Genomic DNA, 26346 nt, shown 5'->3' with positions numbered 1-26346 from the left:
AATGAAAGCGGATCCTAATTTCGACATCTGGTGCAAAAGTTATATAATTTTGAATATTTAAAAAGGAAAATTAATGCGCATGATGTCATCGCAGTGCATGTGCTACAATCACTGGGCGTTCACACTGACAAAGCTACCATGCTTTCTTTTTTATACGTCCGCTCAAATGCACCAAGAGGTACACGCGGCCGCCCGCTAGACGGGTCCAAAAAATTAATAAGCTAGAGATAATGGCCCCTAAAACGCTGGAGCTTTTATGCTAAATATCCGGACAACACAATAACAGGGTGACGCTAAATCAAGCAGGATGACGCCTAGCTATGGGTGATTGCTAGCATGCGGAATGCAGATTTTACGGCTAAATTAGAGGCGCCTCGTCCCTAGCGTTTTGTTTCTCTGCCCTCCGGCCTCACGCTCTTCCCTGAGTTCCCTCCATGCCTTCCGTTCCCTCCTCCCAATGCCGCCGCCGCACCCGGCCACCGCTACGGCGCATTCTGCTGGGTCGTCGCGTCGGCGTCCCCGGTGTCGCGGCGGGATGATATCCGCCTACTGCTGCCGTGTCGCGGCCCTTACTTCCCTACTCGCCGCGGCTGCCGCCACTGCGTTCCTCACCTTCTCCCTCCCATCATCCCCAAGCGTGTCCACCATGAAGTACAAGAAAGAATTGTCCGTCGCGAGCTCCCCACCGCCGCCGCATCCAGGGTCACCTCCTCCACCGTCGCTGTCCCTTCCAACACCAGCTACGCTGGCTCCTCCGCCACCGTCCTCGGCAAGGCCTAGAAAACGAGAGGTACAGTACAACTTTGGTGATGGAAACTGGAAACAACAGCAATCTTGTTGATTTCCTCTGTGCGTTGTTGACCAGCCGTCGTATTGGAGGATGGCGCCAGATGACGCGCTACGGTACGCCAAGAAGGAGATAATGGCCGCCGAGCCGGTTGTCGACGACCCCGACCTGCACGCGCCTCTCTTCAAGAACGTCTCCCAATTCAAGAGGTAACGCACATATATAGGCTCGTGGCCTCAACATTTCTACAACTTTTTGTCTAGATTATCATAACGTACTAGTACTAATTCGGTGCAGTGGCTAAACGCGTAGCGAAATGTGATCATCATCCAGGAGCTACGAACTGATGGAACGGATACTCAAAGTTTACATTTACCAGGACGGCCGGCGGCCCATCTTCCACACCCCTCCCCTCAGCGGCATCTACGCGTCCGAGGGCTGGTTCATGAAGCTCCTCAAGGAGAGCCGCCGCTTCGTCGTCGCCGACGCCGCCAGGGCGCACCTCTTCTACCTGCCCTACAGCTCGCAGCACCTAAGGCTCTCGCTCTACGTACCGGAATCGCATAACCTGCGGCCCCTATCCGTCTACCTGAGAAACTTCGTCAAGGGCCTCGCCGCCAAGTACCCGTTCTGGAACCGCACTAGAGGCGCCGATCATTTCCTCGTCGCCTGCCACGATTGGGTAAATCATCATGTTCAATCCAACCATCTGGATATACCTGGACGTAAGACTTTGGTTTGATTCTGAATTTACTTGCAGGGACCTTACACGACCACGGCGCACCGCGACCTCCGCAAGAACAGCATCAAGGCGCTCTGCAACGCCGACAGCTCGGAGGGGATCTTCGTCCCCGGGAAGGACGTGTCTCTCCCGGAGACGACCATCAGGACGCCGAAGCGGCCCCTCCGGTACGTCGGCGGGCTCCCGGTCTCCCGGCGGCGCATCCTCGCCTTCTTCGCCGGCAACGTGCACGGCAGGGTGAGACCGATCCTCCTCCGGCACTGGGGCGACGGGCACGACGACGACATGAGGGTGTACGCGCTGCTCCCCGGCAGGGTGTCCAGGAGGATGAACTACATCCAGCACATGAAGAACAGCAGGTTCTGCCTGTGCCCCATGGGGTACGAGGTGAACAGCCCCAGGATCGTGGAGGCCCTCTACTACGAGTGCGTGCCGGTGATCATCGCAGACAACTTCGTGCTCCCCTTGAGCGACGTGCTGGACTGGACCGCCTTCTCGGTGGTGGTCGCCGAGAAGGACATACCGGACCTGAAGAAGATACTACAGGGGATCTCGCTCCGGAGGTACGTGGCCATGCACGACTGCGTCAAGAGGCTGCAGAGGCACTTCTTGTGGCACGAAAGGCCCATCAGGTATGATCTCTTCCACATGATCCTGCACTCCATTTGGCTCAGCAGAGTGAACCATGTGGAGCTTCACGAGTGAAAGATCATGTCCATGTACTTGTATGGCAGTCGACTTGTGCATTTGTACATGTAAGATTGGTCGGAAAAGAAAATTGTACATGTAAGTTGTATATATACTAAATATATAGAACATGTTCCGTGAGTTGGCCACTCAACACAACCTTCTTCACAAGATTAGAGGAAGAGGAACCGTTTTCCGCACTTCTTTATATGCAGACGTTGCGGCCGTCTTCATGCTCCCCTTAAAGGAGGACATCCTAAACCTCTCCGCCATTCTTGACTATTTCGGTGAAGCGACCGGTCTTCATACTAACTTCCAAAAAAGCTCGGTCATTCCAATACATTGCCATGAAGTCGATCTTGATGATGTTCTTGGGGGATTGCCGGTCATCCGCACGTCCTTTCCTATCAAATACTTGGGGCTCCCTCTTTCGGTTTGGGAACTTAAAAGAGTGGACTTCCAACCTCTTGAGGACAAAATGGCCGGCAAGCTTGTCACTTGGGATGGTAAGAACATCAATACGGCTGGTAGAGGAGCCCTTATCAAGTCCGTCCTCACCTCCCAAGCTATTTTCCATCTCACTCCTCTTAGACTTCCACCGGGGTGTGTGGCTTCCATGAACAAGATTGAACGAGCTTTTCTTTGGGCTGGAACAAAGGAGATCACCGGAGGAAAATGCAAGTTAAATTGGGAGGCGGTTTGTAGGCCGAAAAGCCTTGGAGGCTTAGGCATCCTCCACATTGACAAATTTGCGAGGGCTCTTCGCTTAAGGTGGCCTTGGTATGAATGGAGGCACCCAACCAAGCTTTGGGTGGGAATGGGCAACCCATGTGACGAGGTTGACATGGACCTCTTCTATGCTTCAACTTCTATCTCCATTGGGAATGACAAGATTGCTAGTTTTTGGGAATCTCCTTGGCTCAATGACACGAAGCCCAAAGACATAGCTCCGCTTATATATGAAGCTTCTACTAGGAAGAGATGGAAGGTAAACCAAGCGTTGACGGATCATGCTTGGGTTAAAAAAATCAAGATGGACAGAAACCTCACCATCCAACATTTGCATGAGTACATTCGGCTATGGACTCTTCTCCGAGACATTCATCTCAATGAGCTTCTTGAGGACACTATCACTTGGACCACCACCGAAAATGGAGAGTACTCCACGGCCGCGGCTTACAAAGCACAATTCTTCGGCGCCGTGACTACCAACATGAACCGATTGGTTTGGAAGGCTTGGGCCCCCCCAAAGATCAAGTTCTTCGCTTGGTTGGCCCTCCATAATAGGCTTTGGACGGCGGACTGGCTAGCGAGGAGGGGTAGAACAAATTGCGGTCGGTGTCCGCTTTGCAACCAAACTCAAGAGACGGCGGCACACCTTCTCTCCCACTGCCGCTACTCCAAGCGCCTTTGGGGGATGGTGAAAAGTTGGATTGGCATTCCTTCCATCCACCTCGATGTGTGGACGGACGATCTCACCCTTGAGGGTTGGTGGTCCAAGTTGTTGAATGAGGCTTCGGACAATCGTAAGGCCTTGTTCTCCATTATCTTGCTTGTTAGTTGGACCATTTGGAAGGAGCAGAATGCTAGAATTTTCAACCATAAGTCCGCACCAACTGCCGCCCTCCTCAACATCATCAAATCCGAAGTGAAGCTTTGGGTTGCCGCGGGTGCAAAGTGTTTGAGTTTTGTAATAACGGGAGAGTAATCCATTAGCTTTCTTTCGAGTGTTTTTCCTTTGTGAACCTTCAGTCTTGTCTAAACTCTTCCCCTTAATTAATGAATAGTGGCAAATCTTTTGCCACTCGTTTCAAAAAAAAAAAGTAAGCCTGTGCATCACCAATTCACCATTCTGTACAGTGACAAGTAGTCGATTGCAAATGAATTAGTACACATGATACAGGGACGACTTTGAGACAATTCTTCTGAGTTTCGATAAACTTGATTAGAGCACTATATCAGGACTTTAGGAGATGCTTTACCTCTTTACAAGGGATTCCATGACGTGTCAGTCTGGGGTCAGAACAGAACGTATATTTTGGCGCAACATAAACTGCAAAATTTACATGAAGAACACCTCTATTTTGTTACTCTATCAGATCTATGACCAAAAAGGGATGAACCCTATCAGATCTTAGACCAAAGAGATGAACCCTATCAAATCTTAGACCATGCTGAAAAGATTAGCCGTGGAGATGAGAGAGCTTGCAGCAAGCGCGATGAACCCAAGGAAGGACAGCCACATTGCGCTGGTGATCTTCTTGTTGAACGCATCCTGGCCAAAGCTCGACACCCAGAGATTGTTGCGCGACGCGGCAGCCGACGATGCAGACATCAGGAGGTACGCCAAGACCTGCAGCAGAACAGGAAAATGAAACGAAATCGCCAAGCAAGTGCTCAGATTGATCGCCGTGGACGTTTCGCTTGGCACTTGCCTGGTCAAGGAACAGGCTGAAGTAGTAGCTTGACATGCTCCGGTAAGCAAACCTCGCCGCAACCAGACGGCGGATCTCACCGAGCGCTTGCGCTATCGAGTAGATGCAGACGATGACGTTCACCGCGAGCGCATACCTGACATGCATTTGTGAATAACAGAGATTAGTTTTCCTTCAGAAGACGGATACTAGAAGCCAAGAACTCTATTTACAGAAGGTCAGGATAAAGGATTCATGGCGTGCAGTAGTGCTGGCTACTGAGCAATTGCCCGGCCTGTTTGGGTGTTATTATTCTGAACATATACCAGGAGCGGCGTCGCATTCAGTTTTAAGCTGGTTATAGTGGTAAGTATCATGTAGTACTATCATGCATATGATACTACGACATGATATTATCTCTATAGTGGGTAATATCATGGAGTAGTATCATAGTCATGCTATATTTATTGTTTTTTAGAATCTAAATGCAAATTTGTGTGGAGTACAAGATTTGTTTAGCATTAATTTTTCTCGTTGTTTACGCTATGATACGGTATCTACCTATGTTACTCTAATCTTCTCCCTTCTCTTTAATTAGCTACCACATCAGTATTTTTGTGGGACCAACATGCATGATATTAGCTATGATACTATCACTATGGCTAGCCTTAGCACAATACGCTGTCACATTTGAAGCACAATTGGTATGCATTATATCTCGGTGAAAATACATTGTTTTGTGCCGCACGTCCTTTGTACTTTAGTGATTCTATTCTATTTGTAGGACCAGGACCAGGACCATGCTTAACTTAATCTCAATGATAGTATATCCTAAGTTATTGCCTTCGGCTAGTTCGGTGTATTTTACAATAATAATGAAGTTATCAATCATAACCAACATTGGCCAGGAAAAATTGGATGCTGAATTTTAAATTCGAATCGAGGAATGCTATTGTGCTTCGTTCTGTCGTGGGTTGAACTGTCGATGTCTTAGAAGAGACACAATAGAAACATGGATGTACCTCAAACACACGATGGACCCAACAATAAATAAACTCTCTAACAATAAACAGGAGATCAAACAGCGAACCTATTAATCCAAAAATTGAAGTAGCTAGATACAGTAGTAGCTAGTACTACTACTCAGCAATACTCCGCTTCTAGAAATACGCAGCCCCGCCTAGGTCCAACGAAACTCGTTTTATTGTGCTGGCTGAAAAATCGTATGTGGACCTCTAAAAATTTTAAATAATTTTTTTGCATGTAAAGGATGCACGTATGTACGTCCGTGTCATTTTTCATACATAAATTTTAAAGTATGTAGCTTAGGTAAAAATAACAAGTTTCAAATCAACAATCTAAAGGAAACTTCCAATTTTTGTAACTTAGTGGTCCGGAGACTATATAACTTAGTGGCAGAGTAAGTTTTGTTGGGTTCCGCAGCAGGTCCCGAAAACAAGCGTTAACTTCTGCTTCGCTACAAGAAAGATATGCTACGGAGTAGTACTTTTTTTTACTTGGTACCGACTCCCTATAAACATGTTGTAGAAAAACTAATAATAAACTTTCAAACCGGACATAGCCGAACAAAATTCAAATTATATTGACCTCGTATGGCTCCCATCATTTGGGGCTGGAATTAACGAATTCATTTGTAATTTCAGGAAAAATTTGCTTGGCTGCCATAAAATTGGTTATGAAACTGAATGGAGAATTCCATGATTTTCATTCGATGCCTAACTTTAATTCTTTTTGGTACCCTGTCATTTCTATGGAATTACCAAATAAAATGATATCATCAATGTCACTTCATTTGAAATGAAATTGTACTGAGCAGTTGATCACCAACCTGTACTGCACGTAGCGATCGAAGTGGTCGCCGTCCCAACCGGACGTCTTGGCGCTGGCGATGAGCGCGAAGGAGGCCAGGCTGAGCAGCGCCGTGGCAAGCCGCAGCGCCACGGACAGCGTCCTCCTCTCCCCGACCGCGGCCACGGCCGCCACCTCGCGCGGCACCGTGTTTGTTGACGCGGCCCCGTTCGCCGCGGCCGCCGGCGTGCGGGCGCGATGGCTGTCGAGCCGGGCCTTGCCGAGCTGCAGCGGCGACGTGACGGCCTCCTCGACCGGGTCGAACTGCACCGAGATGCCCGTGGCCGGCGGCTTCCACGACTCGGTGCGCTTCGGCGTGCTCTGGACGCTCTTGCTGTTGGTTGTGGGGACGGGAGGAGCCGCCGGGGTCAGCGGCGACGGCGGCGAAGGCGAAGGCGATGGCGAGGGGGACTTTGCGACGGACCCTTGCGACGGCGTCCGGACGAGGCCGGGCGCGAGGCGGAGCTGCGGGCGGCGACCCGGCGCCTGCGGCTGCCCGGCGGCGGCTTCTTCGGCGTTGCCGGTGGGAGAGTTGGGCGGCAGCAAGCGGTGCTGCGAGGGGAGGCGCACGGGCGAGAGCGTCGGGCTCGGGCTCTTGGTGACTGCTCTCCCGTTGGTTTCTTGCTGCTGCCACGGCGGCGTGTCTTCGCGCGCCTCGTCCAGCGACGGCGTCGGCGTGTGGTAATCCTCGCCTGGAGTCGAAGGGGGCGAGTCCGGCCGAGGCGGCGTCTCGGGCAGGGGCACGGGAGGCGGCGGCCTCGCCGGCGGCGGGGCACGGGGGGTCTCGGCCATGCGTGACCGTGGGCCGTGGCGAAAGAGAGGCAGGCGGATCAATGGAAGGGATGGGTTCCGGTGTTAAGTATCGGAGGTTACGTGTTGCCGTCTCGGTTTAGTATTTGCTTCCTTCCTTCCGCTCCCACTTCTTTCCTTTCGTTTCTGTTTTCTTTTTTTCCGACCTTTCCGTTGCTTTTTTGCTGTTATGCTCCGATTACCCTTTTTATTCTCCTGAAATTCCGTTTGATTTAAAATTTGTCTTTAACTGAAACGCTATGGGCATGTGCAATGGTTGATAAGATCGTCTTATCTTAATCATGTCACGTAATCTAGATATAACAGTGAAACATGATGTACAATGAATTATTTTTTAGTCTTATCTTTAGTAACGAGATATCCTAAATATGTGGTGAGAGAGCACAAAGTCTTTTTTCATCTTTCTCTTTCTTCCACCTCAGTGTTTATCCTACGTGGCAGTGCTAAGATATCACCATTATACATGCCCTAAGATACTGAGTACTCACCGGCTGGTTTCTAGGTATGAACAAAACGATGGATCTCTCTTGGTGAATAGTAATGTCCTATACTTCTAGAAACAGTCTTTCGGCCCGCTACATTAATATAGCAAACACTTGATACAAGATTGAGATCACTATTGGAGCAGACAACACAAAGCAAGCTCAAAAAAATAAAAATAAAAAAAGAAGAGAAAATAATGCCGATATCGGTGGCTCGATGAAAACGATGATGTCTCGCAACCGCTGCGCCCTCCGAAGAATTTTCACCATGCTCCTAAGGGCTCCGAAGCGCAGCACCTCCAAGAAGGAATCGACAACGACGTTGTTGCCTAGACTGGTCCTAAGGTTTCCCTCGATATGCTACATGGGGTGGGGAAGAGGTACACCTGATACCCTTAAGAAAGGATGGCGACACCCGCAGGCGCCACCGCGTCGGTGTCAAAAAGATAGAGATTTCTACCGGCCTCCAAAAAACCACGCCCCCGGATCCGGCCAGCACATGCCACCACCACTAGTAGGAAAATGCTTATAGATGGGATGCTATTCTGTGGCACACTAGTTTTGCGTGCGCTACCAAATTTATTTCTGTGGCGCACCAGACAATGTGCGCCACAGAAATAGCGTATTTTTGTGGCGCACCTAACTCATATGCGCCACAGAAATAAGGTGTGCCTCACCCCCAACCATTGATTTCACTATTTCTATGACGCACAAGACCACGTGCGCTGCAGAATTAAGACATTCGGTGGCACACCACCCTGGTACGCCACATAAATAAGATTTTTTGTGGCGCACGTGGGATGGTGCGCCACAATGTGGCGCACATGAGTTCCATGCGCCACAGAAGTTTTTTTTCTCCCCACACAACCCTCCCCCCCCCCCCCGAATCGCCTTTTTTAGCTCTGTAAAATACAAAAAAATAGATAGAAATTTTAAAAAATAAAATCCTTCGAGGTGTACATGTATTATGTCATCTAGTACCATTGAAAATGAACACACATAAATTTTGACTTTTTTGCAAAATTACGTTGCAAAATCATCAAAATGAATTTGTGGTTGCATACGAACTCGGAAAAAAAAAGCGCACAATATAAAAAGACCGGTTGGACAATTTTTAGAATCGCAAAATTTGAAAAGAGTAAAAAGATACGGCAATTTAAAGATTTTTTGTTGCAAAATATAAAAATTAAAAAAAATCTGTGACGCATGGCCACAGAATTAAGCTCGGAATTTTGAATTTCCTGGCGCCCTCCTCCTCACCTACACTTCACTTTCCACTTCTCCTCCTCTCCTCCACTTCTCCACTTCTCCTCCACTTCTCCTCCCACCTCTCCTCCACCCGGCGACCTCCTCCGGTGATCTCCTACTCCGGCGACCTCCTCCTCCTCCTCCTCCTCCTCCTCCTCCTCCTCCTCCTCCTCCTCCTCCTCCTCCTCCGCCGACGACCTTCACTTCTCCTCCTCCTCCACCTCCGACCGGCCTCCTCCTCCTCCACCCAATCCGCTCGGCCTCCTCCTCCTCCACCCACCTCAGGCCGACCTCCTCATCCTCCTCCACCCACCTCCGGCGGGCCTCCTCCTCCTCCACCAACCCACTCCGGTCGACCTCCTCCTACTCCACCCACCTCTTGCTGCCCTCCTCCACCCACCTCCCATCCCACCCCACCCCACCAACCCACCCACCTCGGGCGACCTCCAGCAACTTTTAAAAAAAATCTGGTGACCCCAGATCTAGATCTAGATCTGGCCGCCATTTTTTTTTTGAAATTCAAAAAAAAAATGCGCCACAGAAAATCTTATTTCTGTGGCGCACCAGCCATGCGCCACAAAATATGGTTTTAGGTGCGCCACATATGAGCCTTTTCCTACTAGTGCACGGTCTTGCAATCACCATTGTCGTCTCACAGTGATCCATGTAGCGAGGTTGGCAAGACCGAGAAGAAGGAACTCGAGCAAGAGGCGGTGGTACAGCAGCACAAGGGAGGGATCGGCCTCCACTACCATTGGTGGTAGCCAACCGGGGGCAACAACAGGAACACACCAGGCCATCCGGCCCGGCCGCGCCCAAATTGGGCCCGTGAAGTCCCGCCGCCATACTGCAGCAGGCACACCGTCGTAACCGCCACCCCTAGCACCAGCCTCCGCTCCTCTATCCTCCGGAGGTGCCGCCACCACGCCCAAGGCCCGGTCTAACCTAGATAGGGCCCAAAGGGCCCAGATCTGGCTAGGTGGGACGCAACCGTCTGCACTAGAAGATCTCGTCGGTAGCACTCGAGCTACCACGGCACCCCTCAGCGAAGACGCAACTTCATCGCCGCCATGCCCACCCATGCCTCTTCGGACTGACGTCTTACATCTGACCTAGCATCACCGCCTCTGGACGCCATGTGCAGCGCTACCTCACCATGTACGCGGGGGATGAACGGCTGCCTCCGCCGGCACCGCCCAGGCAACGCCCGGTGGCGGTGGAGACGGAGAGGGGAACGGAAAGGTGAGGGGCGGCGCGGTGGAGGACCGCTCATGTCCGCCCGCGTTGGGGCGAGACAAGAGCAACGCTTTTTTTCTCAAAAAAAAAAAAAACCAGAGGTCCCGTACTCCCATAGTAGAATTGGGTACTAAATGTGCGACTGGGGTTCTAGACATTCCTGTGAAGTTTAATGATCTAAGTGATTTGTACAATACTTTCTGTAGTAAAGCTAGAAATTTAGTAGCTAACCCCTAATTTTGTTAGCTAAAGTTGCCTTGCCCTGTCGCCTGAGGCCTTGATCACTTCTTTTCCACCATCTCTTTCGTGCTTCCTTCCATTGAACGAAGCTCCACCCGCAAGTGGACGAGGGACAAGCCACGGTGGAGGGGCACCAAGGGAGGTCACTGGCCTCTGTCATCGCCGCTCCTTGCACCAGAAGCAGCTGCCGCCATAGAAGATCCCCTACGACACCAACAAGTCATGCTGTCGTGGACGAAGCTCCTCCACTCGCCACCACCACTCTCCATCAAAGCTCATTTTTTGCATCGCTCCCCCTTTTTATCTCTCCTAAGATCCTATACCAACAAACAAACGAGATTCTGATGGAGATTCTGCTTGAATGTTAACTAGGCCCGCCTCTACCTCACGCGTCGACACGTGCCCCCGGTGGATTTTTTTCGTGCCTCCATGCATTCTCATGGAGCTCCAATCCGTAGTTATATGCATGGTCTGGCCTTCGAAAGATGGTGTGGCTGGCCTGATCTGGCTACAAATGGCCTCCAACTAGTCTGATTTGTGTCCGATGAGCTACAATCTGCCATGGCGGCGACTCCATGGTTGTTGGTGGAAGTCGTTTTTGAGGATTTTTTTACAAGGTTGCTACAGGCTCGTATGTTTTTATGTATCCACAAAATTATAGTGTTATTCTAGATGATGGTGCAAATATTTTCTCCAACGTTGCAAAAACATTTTATTAATGTTGGATTAGCTTGACATTTTTGTTGTATGCTTTGTTTTTTTGTTACAAACGATGGTAACTTTTTCGGCATGTTTCTGTGCGACCAATGAGGATATGTTGCATACGTTGCTGAGTTTTTCTACATTGATGTGTCTAAAAATTACAATGTTTTTTGCTACAGCCGCAAGTTTTTACAAATTCACATCCAACTGTTTGAAAACTATGCTACATTTCTGAAAATGGTACATATATAAAACAATGTTACATTTGGAATTTTATATGACAATGGCAGGTTTTTGTGGGAGACCACCCATGCATGTGAAAGTGGTACGGAAATCAAACTCGTTGATGCAAGCCAGGCAGACGCCTAGCACTTGCTCCTAATTTTAGGAACATAACAGTACTTCATAGAGATAACTTCAAAGATGACCAATTATACTGTGTGACCTAAACACGCTAAGAACCCATCTAAAATTTAAAACATCATCACAAATTTCAGAGATGCTTTTCTTTTCTATTTGCATGTTACTCACATAGTTCCGCGGTGAATGGTTGGCGCCTCACAACGTGCTCTACTGAAGTTGATGAGAAGCCTGATAATAGTAATCGTCTCTACATGTTCTACTTTTTTGGAACCGTATGTATCTAGACGGATTTTCATATGTTCGTTCACTCATTTTAGTGGGCATGTAGTCCATACAAAAAATATCTATCACAATCCAAAACATGTTATAATTCAGAAGAGAGGGACTACTTGGTTAACATTGACCGAACATGGCCTCCATTCTTTTTAGTTCTTGCAACGTGACAAAATGAGACACCCTTGTGATGATACAAGTTAATTAATTGTAACTTTTGAGGGTTAAGTAATTGGAAATCGGATCTAGCTAGGTCGCGACAGAGCCATGCTTATTCAACACACTTAGCTTGGTTGGCAATTTGGTGTACCACTGATAGTAAATTATTAGGTGTTGTTGTCCTGAATAATTGCCATGTCATGTCCATCGACAGGCAGCCGGGAACTGTCTCTGACAGGTACAAATTAAATGTTGATAATAATTCAACATGATTGTTTCCTTATTTGCCACTTTATTTTTCTATGTCTTGTTTGATGCAAATCCGGAATGTCCTCTTGACCAACAAGGTGGGTCGCGAGGTTGCCTACATATTATACACCACACCAAGCACCACTTTTCATAATTTTCTGGACTTGTGATGAATGATGACGATGAAACCACGTAAGGAACGAGAATGGTTGCATAGATTGTTGTTATTGCCTTGACATGTACGTCAGGGATCTTGAAAACTACGTTTATCTGTAGAGACACTACTAGTGTACTGTGTATAGTCGAAACAGATTATAATACCCTGGAGGAAATTCGTCTTAGATAACGAGGAGGTCACATGGTAATAAATCCTGAATTCCGCGTAGAAGTGACACTGACTAATGCATACCCCACCTACAACCAACAAATTTAGGACTAGTTTACCTGAATAAATATGAAAAAGCTAAAATCATCACTGGTATGTACCAGTACACTGTCAGGACTTCAAATGTTTTTTAATGCAAGAAGGCCCAATTAATTGTAACTTTTGAGGGTTAAGTAATTGGAAATCGGATCTACCAGAGTTCTAGTGAATGGAGTGCCAGGACGCAGATTTGTGCATGTTAGAGGGCTGAGACAAGGTGATCCCACCTCACCTATGTTATTTGTCGCGGCTATGGAGGTGTTGACTGCGGCAATCAAGAAAGCCACGGAGCAGCAACTCTTCTCCAGGCTTGCGGGGATCACGGAGCTACAGAGAATCTCGATCTATGCGGACGATATCATAATTTTCTGTAAGCCATTGAGCTTTGAGCTGGAAGCGGTAAAGGCCATACTACGAGTTTTTCGAGAGGCCTCCGGGCTTTGTGTGAACTACAGAAAGACCTCAGCCACGCTGATCCGAGGGCGGGACGGAGATGCCGACAGAGTGGCGGAGACGTTGGGTTGTGAGGTCGTGGGCTTCCCCATAAAATACCTTGGCATGCAATTGGCTATGAGACCGTTGACTAAAGCGGAGTGGCAGCCGCTGATTGACCAAGTCATACATTGTGTTCCAGCACGGCAGAGGGGGATGATTCAGAAATCTGGGAGACTCATACTCATTAAGTCGGTGATTAGTGCGCGACCTATCCATCAGCTGATGGTCGCTGAGGCACCAGCCTGGGTGCTTGAGGAGTTGGTCAGATGGATGAGAGCTTTCTCTTGGGCTGGAAAGAAGGAAGTGAATGGAGGTCAATGCATGGTAGTTTGGGATACAATATGCAAACCAATCCGGTTTGGAGGTCTTGGAGTGAAAGACCTGAGGCTTCAAGGCCTGTCCCTTAGGGTGAGATGGTGTTGGCTACATCGTACGGATCCATCGAGGCCATGGCAAGGGCTGCCTGCGCTCAACGACCCGGAGGCTAATGAGGTGTTCCAGAGCTTGACAGTTTTCAGAGTGGGAGATGGACAGAGTACTCTCTTTTGGACAGACAGATGGATCAATGGGAGATGCGCTGGGGACATTGCCCCGAAGGTGACGACTCTAGTCCCCACTAGGAGAAGGAACGCTAGGAAGGTCAGTGAGGCGTTGGAGGACGACTCCTGGCTCTCTGATGTCGTGGGGGAGCTGTCCATAGATGGATGGATGCAGTGCACCTTGCTGTGGGAGGCGGTTGAGAGAGTACCTCGAGATGGCGACAGGCCGGACCAGTTTGCTTGGAAGGGATCGGTGTCTGGCATGTACACCACTAGTGCGACCTATGACATGCTTTGCCAGGGGAGGATATCTTGGACCATGGCCAAGCCGATTTGGAGATCTTTTGCACCGCTAAAGTGCAAATTTTTTTGCTGGCTGGCCATAAGATACAGGCTCTGGACTTCGGATAGGAGGACTCGGCACGGGTTGCAGGACCAACCGGATCCCTGCGCTACTTGCCTTCAGGAGGAAGATAACATTGATCATATTCTTTCACATTGTCCGTATGCCAAGATGGTCTGGCTCGGATGCTTGAGAAGGCTAGGATCACAACTCCAGGAACCACAGGAGAACACCAATCTAGAGAGATGGTGGACTGAGGCGAGGAAGAGGCTCCGGAGGAAGGACAGGAGAGGGTTTGACACTCTAGTCGTGCTGATTGCTTGGACGCTTTGGAAACAGAGGAATGCCAGGGTCTTTGGTAACCTACAGAGGCAGCTGTCCACGGAGCAGATCATCGAGTCTGTGCTAGAGGAGCTCGCCCTTTGGAGGGCTGCGAGGAGAGGAGAGAGGAGAGTCATGCTGCGAGAGTAGGTATCCAAGCTAGAGTGGTGTGTGTGGGTTGGCCGCGGGTAGATGTTCGCATCCCCCGTTGGTCTCTTGTATATTTGATTGATCCCTTCTATAAAGATATGGCACGCCTTTCGTGTGCCCGCGAAAAAAAAAAGGCCCAAGTTTTAGTCACTGTCACTGTTTTTGGGAACAAATAACAATACTATCGACGGGAGTAGGTGCCTTGGATCATCAGAACTTAATAGCGGGTCTTTCAGGAGGACCCCATGAAAAGTTCAGGCGACATTTATTCTAGGTAGAAGAAAAGAATTAATCCAAAGTGTGGACTTGAAGACCGAATGTCACGGTCCAGTCATCATGGCTCCGCAGCAAATCTCGCTGCTACTAAATTCAGTGATGAGATCAGAGACTGCTATCAGAATCTGGCTCGAATATCTCAAAAAATAACCCTTTTCATGGAGCACAGACGAGGAATTTGTCTTTTGTTTTGTTTCTTGTAAAAGAAGGATGTGTCTTTTGTTTTCTAGGTTGCCCAAATAGAAGCAGAGTTTCTGCTAAAGCAGGGAGCAGGTTAGTGCTGCTAAAGAGGCCCAAATCCCAGCAGGTGCGGTTCAATGGAATTGCTTTTCGGAAAGAAGGCACTTCGATTGGTGGGGTTTGTGTTAGATCGCTTTGCCTTTGTGTATACTTTTATCGTTATAGGGTGATCGTGTTGGCATGGCTTGCACACCTTAATGGTTAAGGTATCTCAACATGTAGGCCAGGGTTGTCTTTCTGTCATTCCTGCACCTCGCACTGGTCCAAGATGATCACCAAATAGGTAGATTCGAGTCTTTTGGAACTACCTGCACAGAAGAATCGACTTTGGCGACAGACCACATCAGAAGCTATGCCAAATGCCCAGATGTCATTTGTGCACTCAAAGTTGCTGGAGCATGTCGAAAGGTTTAGTCTCATCTTGATTCGATACCTAACCCTCCTTGCATCAAAGGGGAGAGAACAAAAAAATGCAACTTGTTTTACCAACTAGCCAACCAAGTGTTCCCAATTTGCGACAAAACGAGAGATATATTGATCAGAACATGGGTTACAAATCAGCACAGGTCAACTGTTTAACACTTGCCATCCAACTGTTGATGCCACATCAGAATGTTCTTTTGACGGTTGTAAGCCTGCCTCAGGGGTCAGGGGATCATGACTTTGAAGAACGACGCTGTTGTTTTATCCTCATTACACGCAGATGACTGCCTTATCTTTGTGAAGTTATTCCCAGATACCTGTTTCCCTAGTTTGTAATGACTGTACTACTTACTGCTTAGCATCATAAGGCAGCCAGAAATTTCTCAGGCACACGGAGCAACGGTAGCTGGCCAGGCTCTCCAAGCTGCCCGCAGGCAGCCATCTGATCGTCGCCTCTGCTTAGCCGAACCATAACGGTCAGGCCAGATTGGATTAACATGTTACGGAACTCGATAATCTTCTCATCGGGTGTGGGCTTGAATTGGGACCCACTATGGGGATTGAAAGAGATGAGGTTGATCTTGCAGGGAATGTCATGAACCAGCTCTGTAAGCCTCTTCGCATCGTCCACGCTGTGAACACAGTAAACCGAAACAAATTCTCAGGGTGCAAGTGGTAACTTATTCACCGTAAGAGCTTTAAAACGTTTACCTCCAAAATAGAAAATTTAATTTGCCTACAACGAGCAGGTTACAACAGTAATGGAAACTCTAGTATATGCTCTATAGATTGTCATTTTGTCTGCCTATTCTGAAAAATGTATTGTTCTGAATAAAAATAACGAAGTCTTTTTGCATGTTAGAAGTAATGTTATCATATATGAAGTTAATATAATATCACATGCAAGCTCTTTTATGACATTCAACAAGATAACACCAATCAGAAATTAATCAAGATTCCTGACCTGTCGTTCACTCCAGCAAGCATGACATACTCAAATAGCACTATGGACTTAGGTCTCAAGCGAAGTTCCTCCCTTAAAGTGCCAAGAAGCAAGTTAAGATTATACTTTCTGTTAATGGGCATTATCCAGTTCCTGACCTGGAAGGGAAAGTTAGTATACAGAACAGCAAAGTAATGCCAAAACATTTAACCACAATAGAATAATCAAATTTGGATTTCACCTCATCAGTTGTTGCATTAAGACTAACAGCCAGATCACAATTGGATTCATGGAGGAAGCGTTTTATCTGTGGAACAAGACCACTTGTGGAGACAGTAACCTTGCGAGGACTAAACTGAAGGCCCTGCTCATCAACCATTATAGACGATGCTTTTATTACATTGTCTACATTGTGCAGTGGCTCACCCATGCCCTGTAAAAATTTGAGATTAATGGAAGAACGTGTGGAAAAGCTCATAGATTTTTTTTTTACCAGGAATTTGGGGAAGGCCCCGAAAGTAAAGTTTTATTAATAAAAAATAAATATTTACAAAAGTAGGAGAATACACAGTCGCGGAGGAACACACACAAGGGAAAGCTGTACAGAGCAGAAAAGGTGATAGCATCTTGTCGACAAACGCAACAGTACTATGCTATACAAATATGACTAGCACAAATACCTAGGCTTCCATAACATTGCTATGGCTAGAGTCTACACTTACTAACGCAGGACTTCAAGAGGGCCAAAACTATGATAAAGGAATCCATAAAATTAGACCTGAAAACCGGCAATGAATACTGATTCCATTGAATATGGAATGCAGGCAGAAGCAGGGTAGTGCTATCAGAAAAGAATGCTAAGTAGGAAAAATATATATCATGCCAGTTGCAGTTAAAAATATAACATAAAGGATAAATTTGTAGCAATTCAAGGAGAGGTGGCATGCAAAAGCAAGATTACATAATCTAATATTTAAGCCACAGATTATCTACCAGTTAAATAGCCAATATATAGCTAGTCTCATTAGTTACCATAAAGGAAATGCTTACCATAAATACAACATTTGTAATAGATCCAAATTCATCTGAAAATAGCCTACGAGCAAACACAGCCTGCTCAACTATCTCAGCTGTAGACAGATGCTTTCTCAAACCCATCCTTCAGTGGCCAAAGAGAAACAAGAGAAATATATAAAATAGTTACTAGTAAACCATCAAAAGACATACTATTCAAAGAATGTCAACAGACCTCCCAGTAAAGCAAAACTGACAATTCATGGCACAACCCACTTGACTTGAAACACAGACCGTTGTTCTGCCTCTGGCACTAGGAATGACAACTGTTTCAATCACCGAGGCATCTTCAAGAGAGAACAATATCTGTAACATCCTGCGTTTCAAAATCAATCATATTCTGAAAACATCACAGAAGATGTCAGTGACACTGACTGAGCTACCTTTCGGGTTCCATCGGATGCAGTGATAATGTCTTTTACAGTTAATGCCTTGAGATCAGCATGCTCACTTATCATTTTCCTCAAGTCCTTGTTCAAGCCTGAACAAGATTACAGTCAAGGGACCAAGTTCATTCAAATACATAGTAATAATAGAGAAAAGGAAACAATACATTGTACCAAAGAAAAGAAACATGAGCAAATTACCAAATTCATAGGTATAATTTCAAGTAACTAGAATGGGCACCAAAAATGTAAAATAAATTGGAGTCAAGGTTTGTGAGAGATGGAACCAAGTAGCCAACACAATTGCAATTTGCAATGCACAAAGTTAGAGCTACTTCTACTTGCACAGTTACTAGCACTTCCTACTGACAAATAAATAACTAGTTGACACTGAAATACAATCTGCAATCCTATTCTTCTTTTCTCATCCTGAATAAAGGCAATTAGCAATGACATTCGAAGTGGACGCATGCCATTTGTTTATAGGTGTTGCATGGCCAGATTTTTTTTTTCCTTCACAATTCTCCATTTCCATAATGTAGCAAGAAGTGATAGCCAGATGGGTACTGTATATATGATGGGTTGCTCTCTTTGAGAGCGACAAGGTGACAATTAATGAACATAAAGGTACACTGTAGAACTAATAATTACACATGGCCAATAAAGCAAAAAATTAATTTTGAAGATTAACTGCTCATCATTTTATGCTCATCTTCTCCTTTAAATACATTGTATCCATATTAAACTATTAACCACCACCGCCTAGAAGAAACTTACACAAAGCAAACCCACGCACACTAACTGAACTTATATATGGTTGGAAGGTGGGTATTGGATAGCTAAATATACCTGGACCTCACACATTACTATGACCCATGCTTTCACACTTATATACTAACTAAAGACAAAGGAGGTACTCCCTCTGACCTAAAAAGAACTTGCTCAACTAAGTATATAGACGCATTTTAGTTATAGATACATCCGTATCTAGAAAAAGTCGAGCAGGCTACTTTGGGACAGAGGGAGTACAATAATTAGAACCAAGATATACCCAGGCCCCAAAAAATTTGAGCCCCCAATTTTCCCTAAATTTTATTTCCTTAAACCTATTTTTCATAAGCCTTGGTAACAATAATCATGAGATTGTTAAAGTAGATTGAGAACTTTTTTTCTAATGCATTGGAGATAGTAAAAAAAATGGACATAAAATGGATATCCTCGCAAGGAAAATTATAGCATAGGCTATCATAGCACTTGAAAATTATAGTTTCAACAAGATTTCTTACGAAGATCCAACTGAAGATTCTGAGTTACCTTTCAAGTACAGAATAGACTAGCAGTTATGATTCGAAGTAGATTTTTATTTATCAAGAAGCCATTCTTGGAAAAAGAAACTGTGGTACAATTTGGTTTTTCTTTGTTTTGCAATTTCCTTTTCTTACCGTACATAGTAGGGGCTAATTTCAGATTCGCGCCAGGCACTGAAATTCTGTTGCATATACCGACTATAATTCGTCGAAGGAAAACAAAAATTGCGACCTACCAGCCAGCTCGTCAGGACAATGCGCCCAGACGTTGTTGCCGTATAGGCATTTCCACAGCATCATGGCCTGCCCCGGTCGGAATCCTTGAGACTGGACCCATTTCTGGGAAAACCGCGCGGCGAAATAAGCTAAAAACAAGCGCAGACCAATACTGACATCTGCGAAACCTGAAGGGGAAAAGAGAGCTCTTACCTCGAGTTCTGGGTAATCCATTCCCTTGAGCATGACCCTGGAGCCGGGCTCGCAGTGGACAGCAGCAGGGGGGCGTCGGATGGCAGAGAACAGGCGCCGCGACGCGGGAGGGGAGGAGTGGGCGAGGAGGGAGGACGCACCCCACCGGAGAAGAGGCAGCGCCGCCATCGGAATTGCTGGCTGTTATGGTCCCGCGGCCTCCGCGGTTGGTGTTTTTTTTTTCTGGCAAGCAAAGGTTGGATAGAGTAAACAGTATCTGAACTGGACTGCTAATTTCTCTGGGCTTTTGAAGCTTGTTTGCTAGGCTTTTGAAACTTGTTTGCTCGGCTTACATTTAACTACTTTGTTAGCCCTTTTCTCGGAACCAGGCCCAAACTCTGCCTTATGAATTGTGGACAGAGCAGCGATCAAAAGGTAAAATTTATCTAGAAATACATCTGTATTTAAATAAAGTTGAGACATCTATTTTTAGATGGAAGGAGTATTATAAATTTAATTTATTTTGTATCTGTGAATATAATAGTGCACTTATTTGTTTATAAATATATTCTTTCAAATATAGCACTCTCAGTACAAAGAAGGTGGCGGAGCTGGGATTACTTGGACTTAAAAATCAATCATAGAAAGCTGAGGGGTTTTATGGATGTAGCTTATGAGCAAATTAACTACTCCCTCCGGTTACTAAATATGAGTCAATTAAAAGAGATCGGAGGGAGTAGAAAAGCAAGTAGAAGAATAGAAGAATGAAATGCAAAATAGGAAAATGGCGGGTAGCATTCAAAAATTCCGGTTTACAGGTTAAACTCCAGTTTACGGGTTTTGTCCAGATCCCAATTTTTGGCTAGTAAAGAAAGAAGAAAATGCATATGCAGTCGTGAAAGTATTCATGGTGGGATAGGCAGTCTTGATTCTTAAAAAATGCACGTATACACCTTACTTATTGATAAGTTGTGTATGTCAAGACCTTACTCGGTCTAAGCACTTTTTTACTGGCGCCACGAAGGCTTGAGCGCCTCATCGACAAACAGTGCGAAGATGGAGTAAAGAGGACCTTTACAATTTTCTTCTATTCCTTGGTCCCTATCTATATTCCCCATCCGAGAGCTCGCAGACACGACGATTGGTGGCGACCGACGATTGGCGGTAACCGGAGCTCGGGCTATCTCCGGTGATCCGACACCGAGGGTCATCTAGGATGGGCACCACCAGTTTACGGTAAGATAGAAAAAAGGGATTTCTATTTTCGTGCATCTGGTTCGTTAGTTGTACTCAGTTTTCCCCAGCCCCTTAGTTTTTCCTCAGTTTTCCCCTCCTCTAGTTTGAAACACGCACAAGTACTGGAACGGCCGGTAGCCGTCAGGTCAGAGGCCTTGACCGTTAGTCTGACCGGGTGGGGCTGCACAGGGGCAGCTCCTCCCTGACCGTCTCATGCTGACGGGTAGGGTCAGGAGACACGTCGGAGCAGTCATCCATCTATGGCTAACATGTGGGCCATTTTATTTCATGATTTTATACGCGGTGCTGCCAATGACAAATGGGGCCGCTCTATAGGGCTGCCGCAGCCAATGACCAGTGGGGTCGCATATTTTTCAGGAAAAGACATATATTGCCGCTCTGTGGGGCTGCCGCAGCCAATGACCGGTGGGGTCGTCTATTTATTTAGAGAAAATCATATATTGCCGCTCTGTGGGGCCTCCGCAGCCAATGACCAGTGGGGTCGTCTATTTTTCAGGAAAAGACATATATTGCCCCTCTCTGGGGCTGCCGCAGCCAATGACCAGTGGGTTCGTCTATTTATTTAGAGAAAATCATATATTGCCGCTCTGTGGGGCCTCCGCAACCAATGACTAGTGAGGTCGTCTATTTTTCAGGAAAAGACATATATTGCCGCTCTGTGGGGCTGCGCCGCAGCCAATGACCAGTGGGGTCGTCTATTTATTTAGAGAATATCATAGAGAGAAGCAACAAGTTTGCTAATTAATTATTCTTAAGCTAGACCGATCATTAGTCACCGGAGAACCGCTGGCAGCTCGTTCCCCACCGTCGGACGGAGCAGCCATCGCCGGCGCCTCATCGCGCCGCCGGCTCTGTCCCCCGGCGGCGTCGGACGGACTGCGGCGCTGCACGTCAACCACGGCTCCAACACTTGTTTCGTCCGCACGCATTGTACCCACCGCAGGAAAGTTCGCCGCAAGCAGATCCGCCGCCCACGACGACCGAGATTTGTTCCGCGCACCAATTGGTAGCATAGCTTGGTAAGACCTCCGCTTCTGCCTCCCCCGCCCCCTAATCGATTCGGTTCCCGTAATTTATTGGAGTTTGCAGGTACGAAATAGTCCTCAATGTCTGGTCGTAGCAGGTACACCGGCGAGGGTGGGGATTCGATCATGTCGTGGTCACGTTCTACTTCTCCTACCTCGTCGGAAGTGCAGGTATCTAGCTTCAGCTCTCTGTAGTACCGTTGAATTTGAAGTGCCACCATGGCCTGTTGGAGTGATTTTAGTTGTTCTTTTTTCCATTATTTTTACAGTTAGCCAGGCAAGCCGATGATCCATGGTACATTGCATACCAAGATGAATCAACCCAGTGGTGTAGCCAGAGGATGGATTTGGAGGAGAAGGTGGCCAATTTAGGTGATGAATTGGCCCGTAAAAACCTGATGATATTCGAGCTGAAGCGTACTGTGGAGGAAGAAAAGAAGAATTCAGAGCTTATTCGCAAGGAGAAGTTGAGAGTTCAAACAGATCTTGCCGTATTCGATCAAGTGGTAGAAAATCTAGAACATGAACTTCAAGTGATGGGAGAGGAGAAAAGTAGATTCATCTAGGCAGTTTTATTAGGTGTCATCCCTATCCTAGCAGTTATGTGGTTTTGGTAGACGATTTAGTATAGAATTGTTATTCAGTAGATGGCTCTAACCACTATATTTTGTTGTGGCTCTAAGCACTGTATTTTGGCGTACAATTTCCTAGTTGTGCTAAGTAATGCGCACGATAATTTTAGCATGCATGAACATTTTATAAAAGTGAAGGGATCCCAAAAGTGAAAGCATGTATCAGCCTCCCGGATCAAATACATATCAATATCTTCCCAATCAAGTTGGGATAGAATTCAAATCATACATACGGATGTACATGGACACATCAAGAACGTGGAGAAGCTATTTTTGAGATGGAGGTACTAGTTCGAACAATTTTATCCCAATTGGAAATTGAAAAATACAAATTTATCATAATATATCCCAATTTGCGGCATCGAACACGGCCGCGCAGCAATGGGCAAGAAAGGCCGGGACGACGGAGGGCTGAGGGGTGGTCATCTGCGCCATCCGCCATTGAAGCGATGTTGTCGGCAATGGCTTCAATATTCGTGGCATCGATGACCACTGTCGGAACCGCCGTTGTCTTGGTGTACTTCATCAGCGACGGATCTGCGGAGGGCTGGATCGGCGGCTTTGCAGCGCGGTTGTAGACGATGGCTTCAATCGTCTTGGCATCGATTCGCACTCTCGGTGCCGTCGAAGCGATGTTGTAGGCGATGGCTTCAATGTTCGTGGCATCGATGACCACTGTCGGCACGGCCGCCGTCTTGTTGTCCTTCATCAGCAACGGATCTGAGGAGGGCAACGGAAGTGAGACATCAACAGGCTCCGACATTGAATGTTGGATCTGCGCCGTCGAAGCGATGTTGTAGGCGATGGCTTAAATGTTCGTGGCATCAATGACCACTGTCGGCACGGCCGCCGTCTTGGTGTTCTTCATCATTCAACAGATCTGAGAAGAGAAACGAAAGTGAGACACAGAGAGACATTTCAACTATTTCTGACGGTTATATCCTCACCGGCACTCTTAGATCCACGCAGCACGCACGGTTAGATCCGCGCCACCGCACGCCGCCGCACGCACGGTTAGATCCGCGCCGCCGCACGCCGCCGCACGCACGGTTAGATCCACGCCGCCGCGACCGCCGGAGTAAGAGAGGAAATAGGAGAGAGGAAGATGCGACTGCCATGGTTGGTAGGTATGTGCTCTGCTCTTCTCTCCGTATGCGTCCATCGTGGTAGAGAGAGATATACAGGCCATCCGATCATAAATGATCGAACGGTGCAAGCGTTCGTTGAGCTTTCAACCAACCAAGATTCGTGTGACATACATCTCGACCAATCAGAGATCAGCCAGTGAGTACTGAAAGATCGAGATGTCGCCTAGAGGGGGGGGAATAGGCAATTACAAACTCTTGCGGATTTGTCTTGTATGAATGCGGAATTAAACTATCGTTTAGTTTACAAGCACAAACCCTAAATATGCTAAGCTCAACTAAGTGTAACAATAGCAACTAGAGCTAAGCAAGATAGGCACAAGATATATGTAGCACAAGTGATAGCAAGATATATGTACTTCAAGCACGATGGCTATCACAAGGAAAGAGAGCTCGGGTATAGAAATAACCGAGGCACGCGGAGACGAGGATGTATTCCCGTGTTCCCTTGCTTTGCAACAAGGTACGTCACGTTTGGAGGAGTGGAGGTCCCACGAAGGATTCCCCGCGCCACGAAGGCTCACCCTATTCTCCGAACCACACCCACGAAGGATAATGGCCCTTTCCTTATGGTTAGCTTTTCCTCCGCTCCGGAGATGGCAAGCTCCACAACCACTTCACAAGCTCCACGAAGGAGAAGCCCGGGCCTCTTCACAATCTTCTTGAAGAGATCACCGGAGCACCAATCACCAAGCCAACTAGGAGGTCACCCTCCAAGAGTAACAAGCTCACGGTCTCTCACTCGAACAAATCGTGGTGGAGAGCTCAACACTATGCAATGATGCAAAGCAAGAACACCGGAGGTGTTCAAGTCCTTCACACTCAAATCCCACCAAAGCAACGAATGCTAGGATGAGATTGGAGAGGAAGAACAAAGGGAAAAGTCAACCAAAGACTCCAAGATCTAGATCCCAAGAGATTCCCTCACTTAGAGAAGAATTGGTTTGGTGGAAGAGTAGATCTAGATCCCCTCTCTCAAATCCTCAAATATGAGCAAGTATGGTTGGAGGATTCAAGGGGAGAGCAAGTTCTTCAAATAGTAGCAATGGAGGAGAGAGAATGGGAAGAACTTGTTTGGCTCAAGGTGGAAGAAGCCTATTTATAGCAAAGGGAGAAATAGAGCTGTTGGGGAAAAAGACAGGAAATAAACAAAGGAAAACGGGCTGAAAAAACGCTCTAAAAAGGCAGCCCAGCCGGCCAGCAGGCCGGTTGACCGGAGCCTGGGCCGGAGAGGCCGGAGGCCTGCCCGGTCGGACCGGCCCACCGACCGGGGCTGGGCAGTGGTGCGCTTGGGCGGCAAACAGCCACAGGCCGCGCGGGGGAGAGACGCCAGGCCGCGTGGGCCACGGCGGCCCACCAGCGCCGAGCGGCGCGGAGCCCAGGCCGCGCGGAGGCGCGCGACAGGAGCGCGGGCCGGACGAGGTGGCGGCCCGGTTAAGGGTCCGGTCGGACCGGGGAACGCGCCAGCCAGGCCGGTCAGGGACCGGGCCTTAGGCCGGTCATGGGCCAAAAGGCCTCTGGCCGCAGCCCGGATGGCACCGGTCACCAGGCCGGTCAGGGACCGGGTGGGCCGGCGCGCGGCCCGGCTGACCGGGAGGCCGGCCGGCTGCCACGCCCCAGTTTTTTCTTTTCTTTTCTTTTCTTTTCTCTTTTTCCCTTTTCTTTAATAACAAATGCTCCCGAACTCCGAATCGCATGAAACCAATTTTGTTTGGAAGATAACAACGAATGCTATCTTATAGAAAGTGAAAACCCAAGAATCTGTAGGAGGGGATTTTATCATGAATATAAAAGGTAGAACCTTATATCATGAATAACCGAGTAAAATCACCCAACCTCGAAAACACAATAGAAGATGCATGTGAACTCCGTTTTCGATGAACTTGGGCTTGTTGTAAAGCTAGCAACAAGCTCAAGAACCTCACACCGAGAAATACCAAGAAGCAATAAGAATATGCAACGCATGCAAGGATTGAGCTCCCTAAGACGATGTGATCAAGTTAACCAACCGAAAGCCCCTCTTGATAGTGCGGCTATCTATCCTATAATCCGGTCTCCCAACATCCACCTTGAGACCGGTAAAAGGAAAACCTAGCAAGGCCATACCTTTGCCTTGCGCATCCCGCTTGATCTTGATGATAACTCTTCAAGCTTCACTCAAGCCGGAATGCCTCACTTGACCAATGTTGCTTCGTGAAGACTCACAAATGCTCCCCCATACACTATGATGGGAAAGCTCCATTGATACACATCTTCACAAGTCCATTATCACCAAATGGATGGCAAGCTTCAAGTATGTGATTCACTTGAGATGCTCATCTTGAACTTGCCCAACTCAACCTTGTATCTTCACATACTCACATAAGATAGAGCATGGCTAATATTGAGTTCCACATAAGAACTCCATCCTCATTTCTTCTTATTGATCATGTCACATGTATATATCTTCATACCGATGATCTTGATGCCAATACACAAGATATACCTTTATCTTCATGGCATCCATACTTGAATCCAACACATGGAGAGCAAGTAGTACCTATGGAATATTCCTTCATATAAACTCAATGAAAACATTAGTCCATAGGGGTTGTCATTAATTACCGAAACCACACATAGGGGCAATGTACCCTTACAATCTCCCCCATTTTGGTAATTGATGACAACCACAATAAGAGGGTTTATATAATGAATATT

At 47.2% G+C, this 26346-nt stretch overlaps 3 protein-coding genes across 3 annotated transcripts; 1 reads left to right on the top strand and 2 right to left on the bottom strand.

Annotated features, from left to right (window-relative positions):
- Positions 1 to 942: 942 nt before the first annotated feature.
- Positions 943 to 2336, top strand: LOC124662009 (probable glycosyltransferase At5g03795). Its single transcript, XM_047199899.1, has 3 exons — positions 943 to 996; positions 1085 to 1469; positions 1548 to 2336. Exons 2-3 carry the CDS (start codon positions 1134 to 1136, stop codon positions 2232 to 2234), a joined length of 1023 nt encoding a protein of 340 aa, XP_047055855.1. The 5' UTR covers positions 943 to 996; positions 1085 to 1133; the 3' UTR covers positions 2235 to 2336.
- A 1747-nt stretch (positions 2337 to 4083) lies between these two features.
- LOC124663456 (CASP-like protein 4U1) lies at positions 4084 to 7291 on the bottom strand. The gene is made up of 3 exons (XM_047201155.1): positions 6480 to 7291; positions 4652 to 4787; positions 4084 to 4569 (listed from the first exon to the last, which is right to left on the bottom strand). Exons 1-3 carry the CDS (start codon positions 7289 to 7291, stop codon positions 4381 to 4383), a joined length of 1137 nt encoding a protein of 378 aa, XP_047057111.1. The 3' UTR covers positions 4084 to 4380.
- Positions 7292 to 15560: 8269 nt separating this feature from the next.
- LOC124665719 (dual-specificity RNA methyltransferase RlmN-like) lies at positions 15561 to 19794 on the bottom strand. Its single transcript, XM_047203105.1, has 8 exons — positions 19612 to 19794; positions 19419 to 19521; positions 17873 to 17970; positions 17665 to 17795; positions 17466 to 17574; positions 16657 to 16848; positions 16437 to 16573; positions 15561 to 16104 (listed from the first exon to the last, which is right to left on the bottom strand). The coding sequence occupies exons 1-8, from the start codon at positions 19777 to 19779 to the stop codon at positions 15834 to 15836; spliced, it is 1209 nt and encodes a 402-aa protein (XP_047059061.1). The 5' UTR covers positions 19780 to 19794; the 3' UTR covers positions 15561 to 15833.
- Positions 19795 to 26346: the final 6552 nt, after the last annotated feature.

This window comes from Lolium rigidum, chromosome 6 (assembly GCF_022539505.1).
Source record: "Lolium rigidum isolate FL_2022 chromosome 6, APGP_CSIRO_Lrig_0.1, whole genome shotgun sequence".
In the NCBI taxonomy this organism is placed as follows: domain Eukaryota; kingdom Viridiplantae; phylum Streptophyta; class Magnoliopsida; order Poales; family Poaceae; genus Lolium; species Lolium rigidum.
The sequence above is the reverse complement of the archived record's forward strand: the minus strand, read 5'-3'. Positions and strand labels throughout refer to the sequence as shown.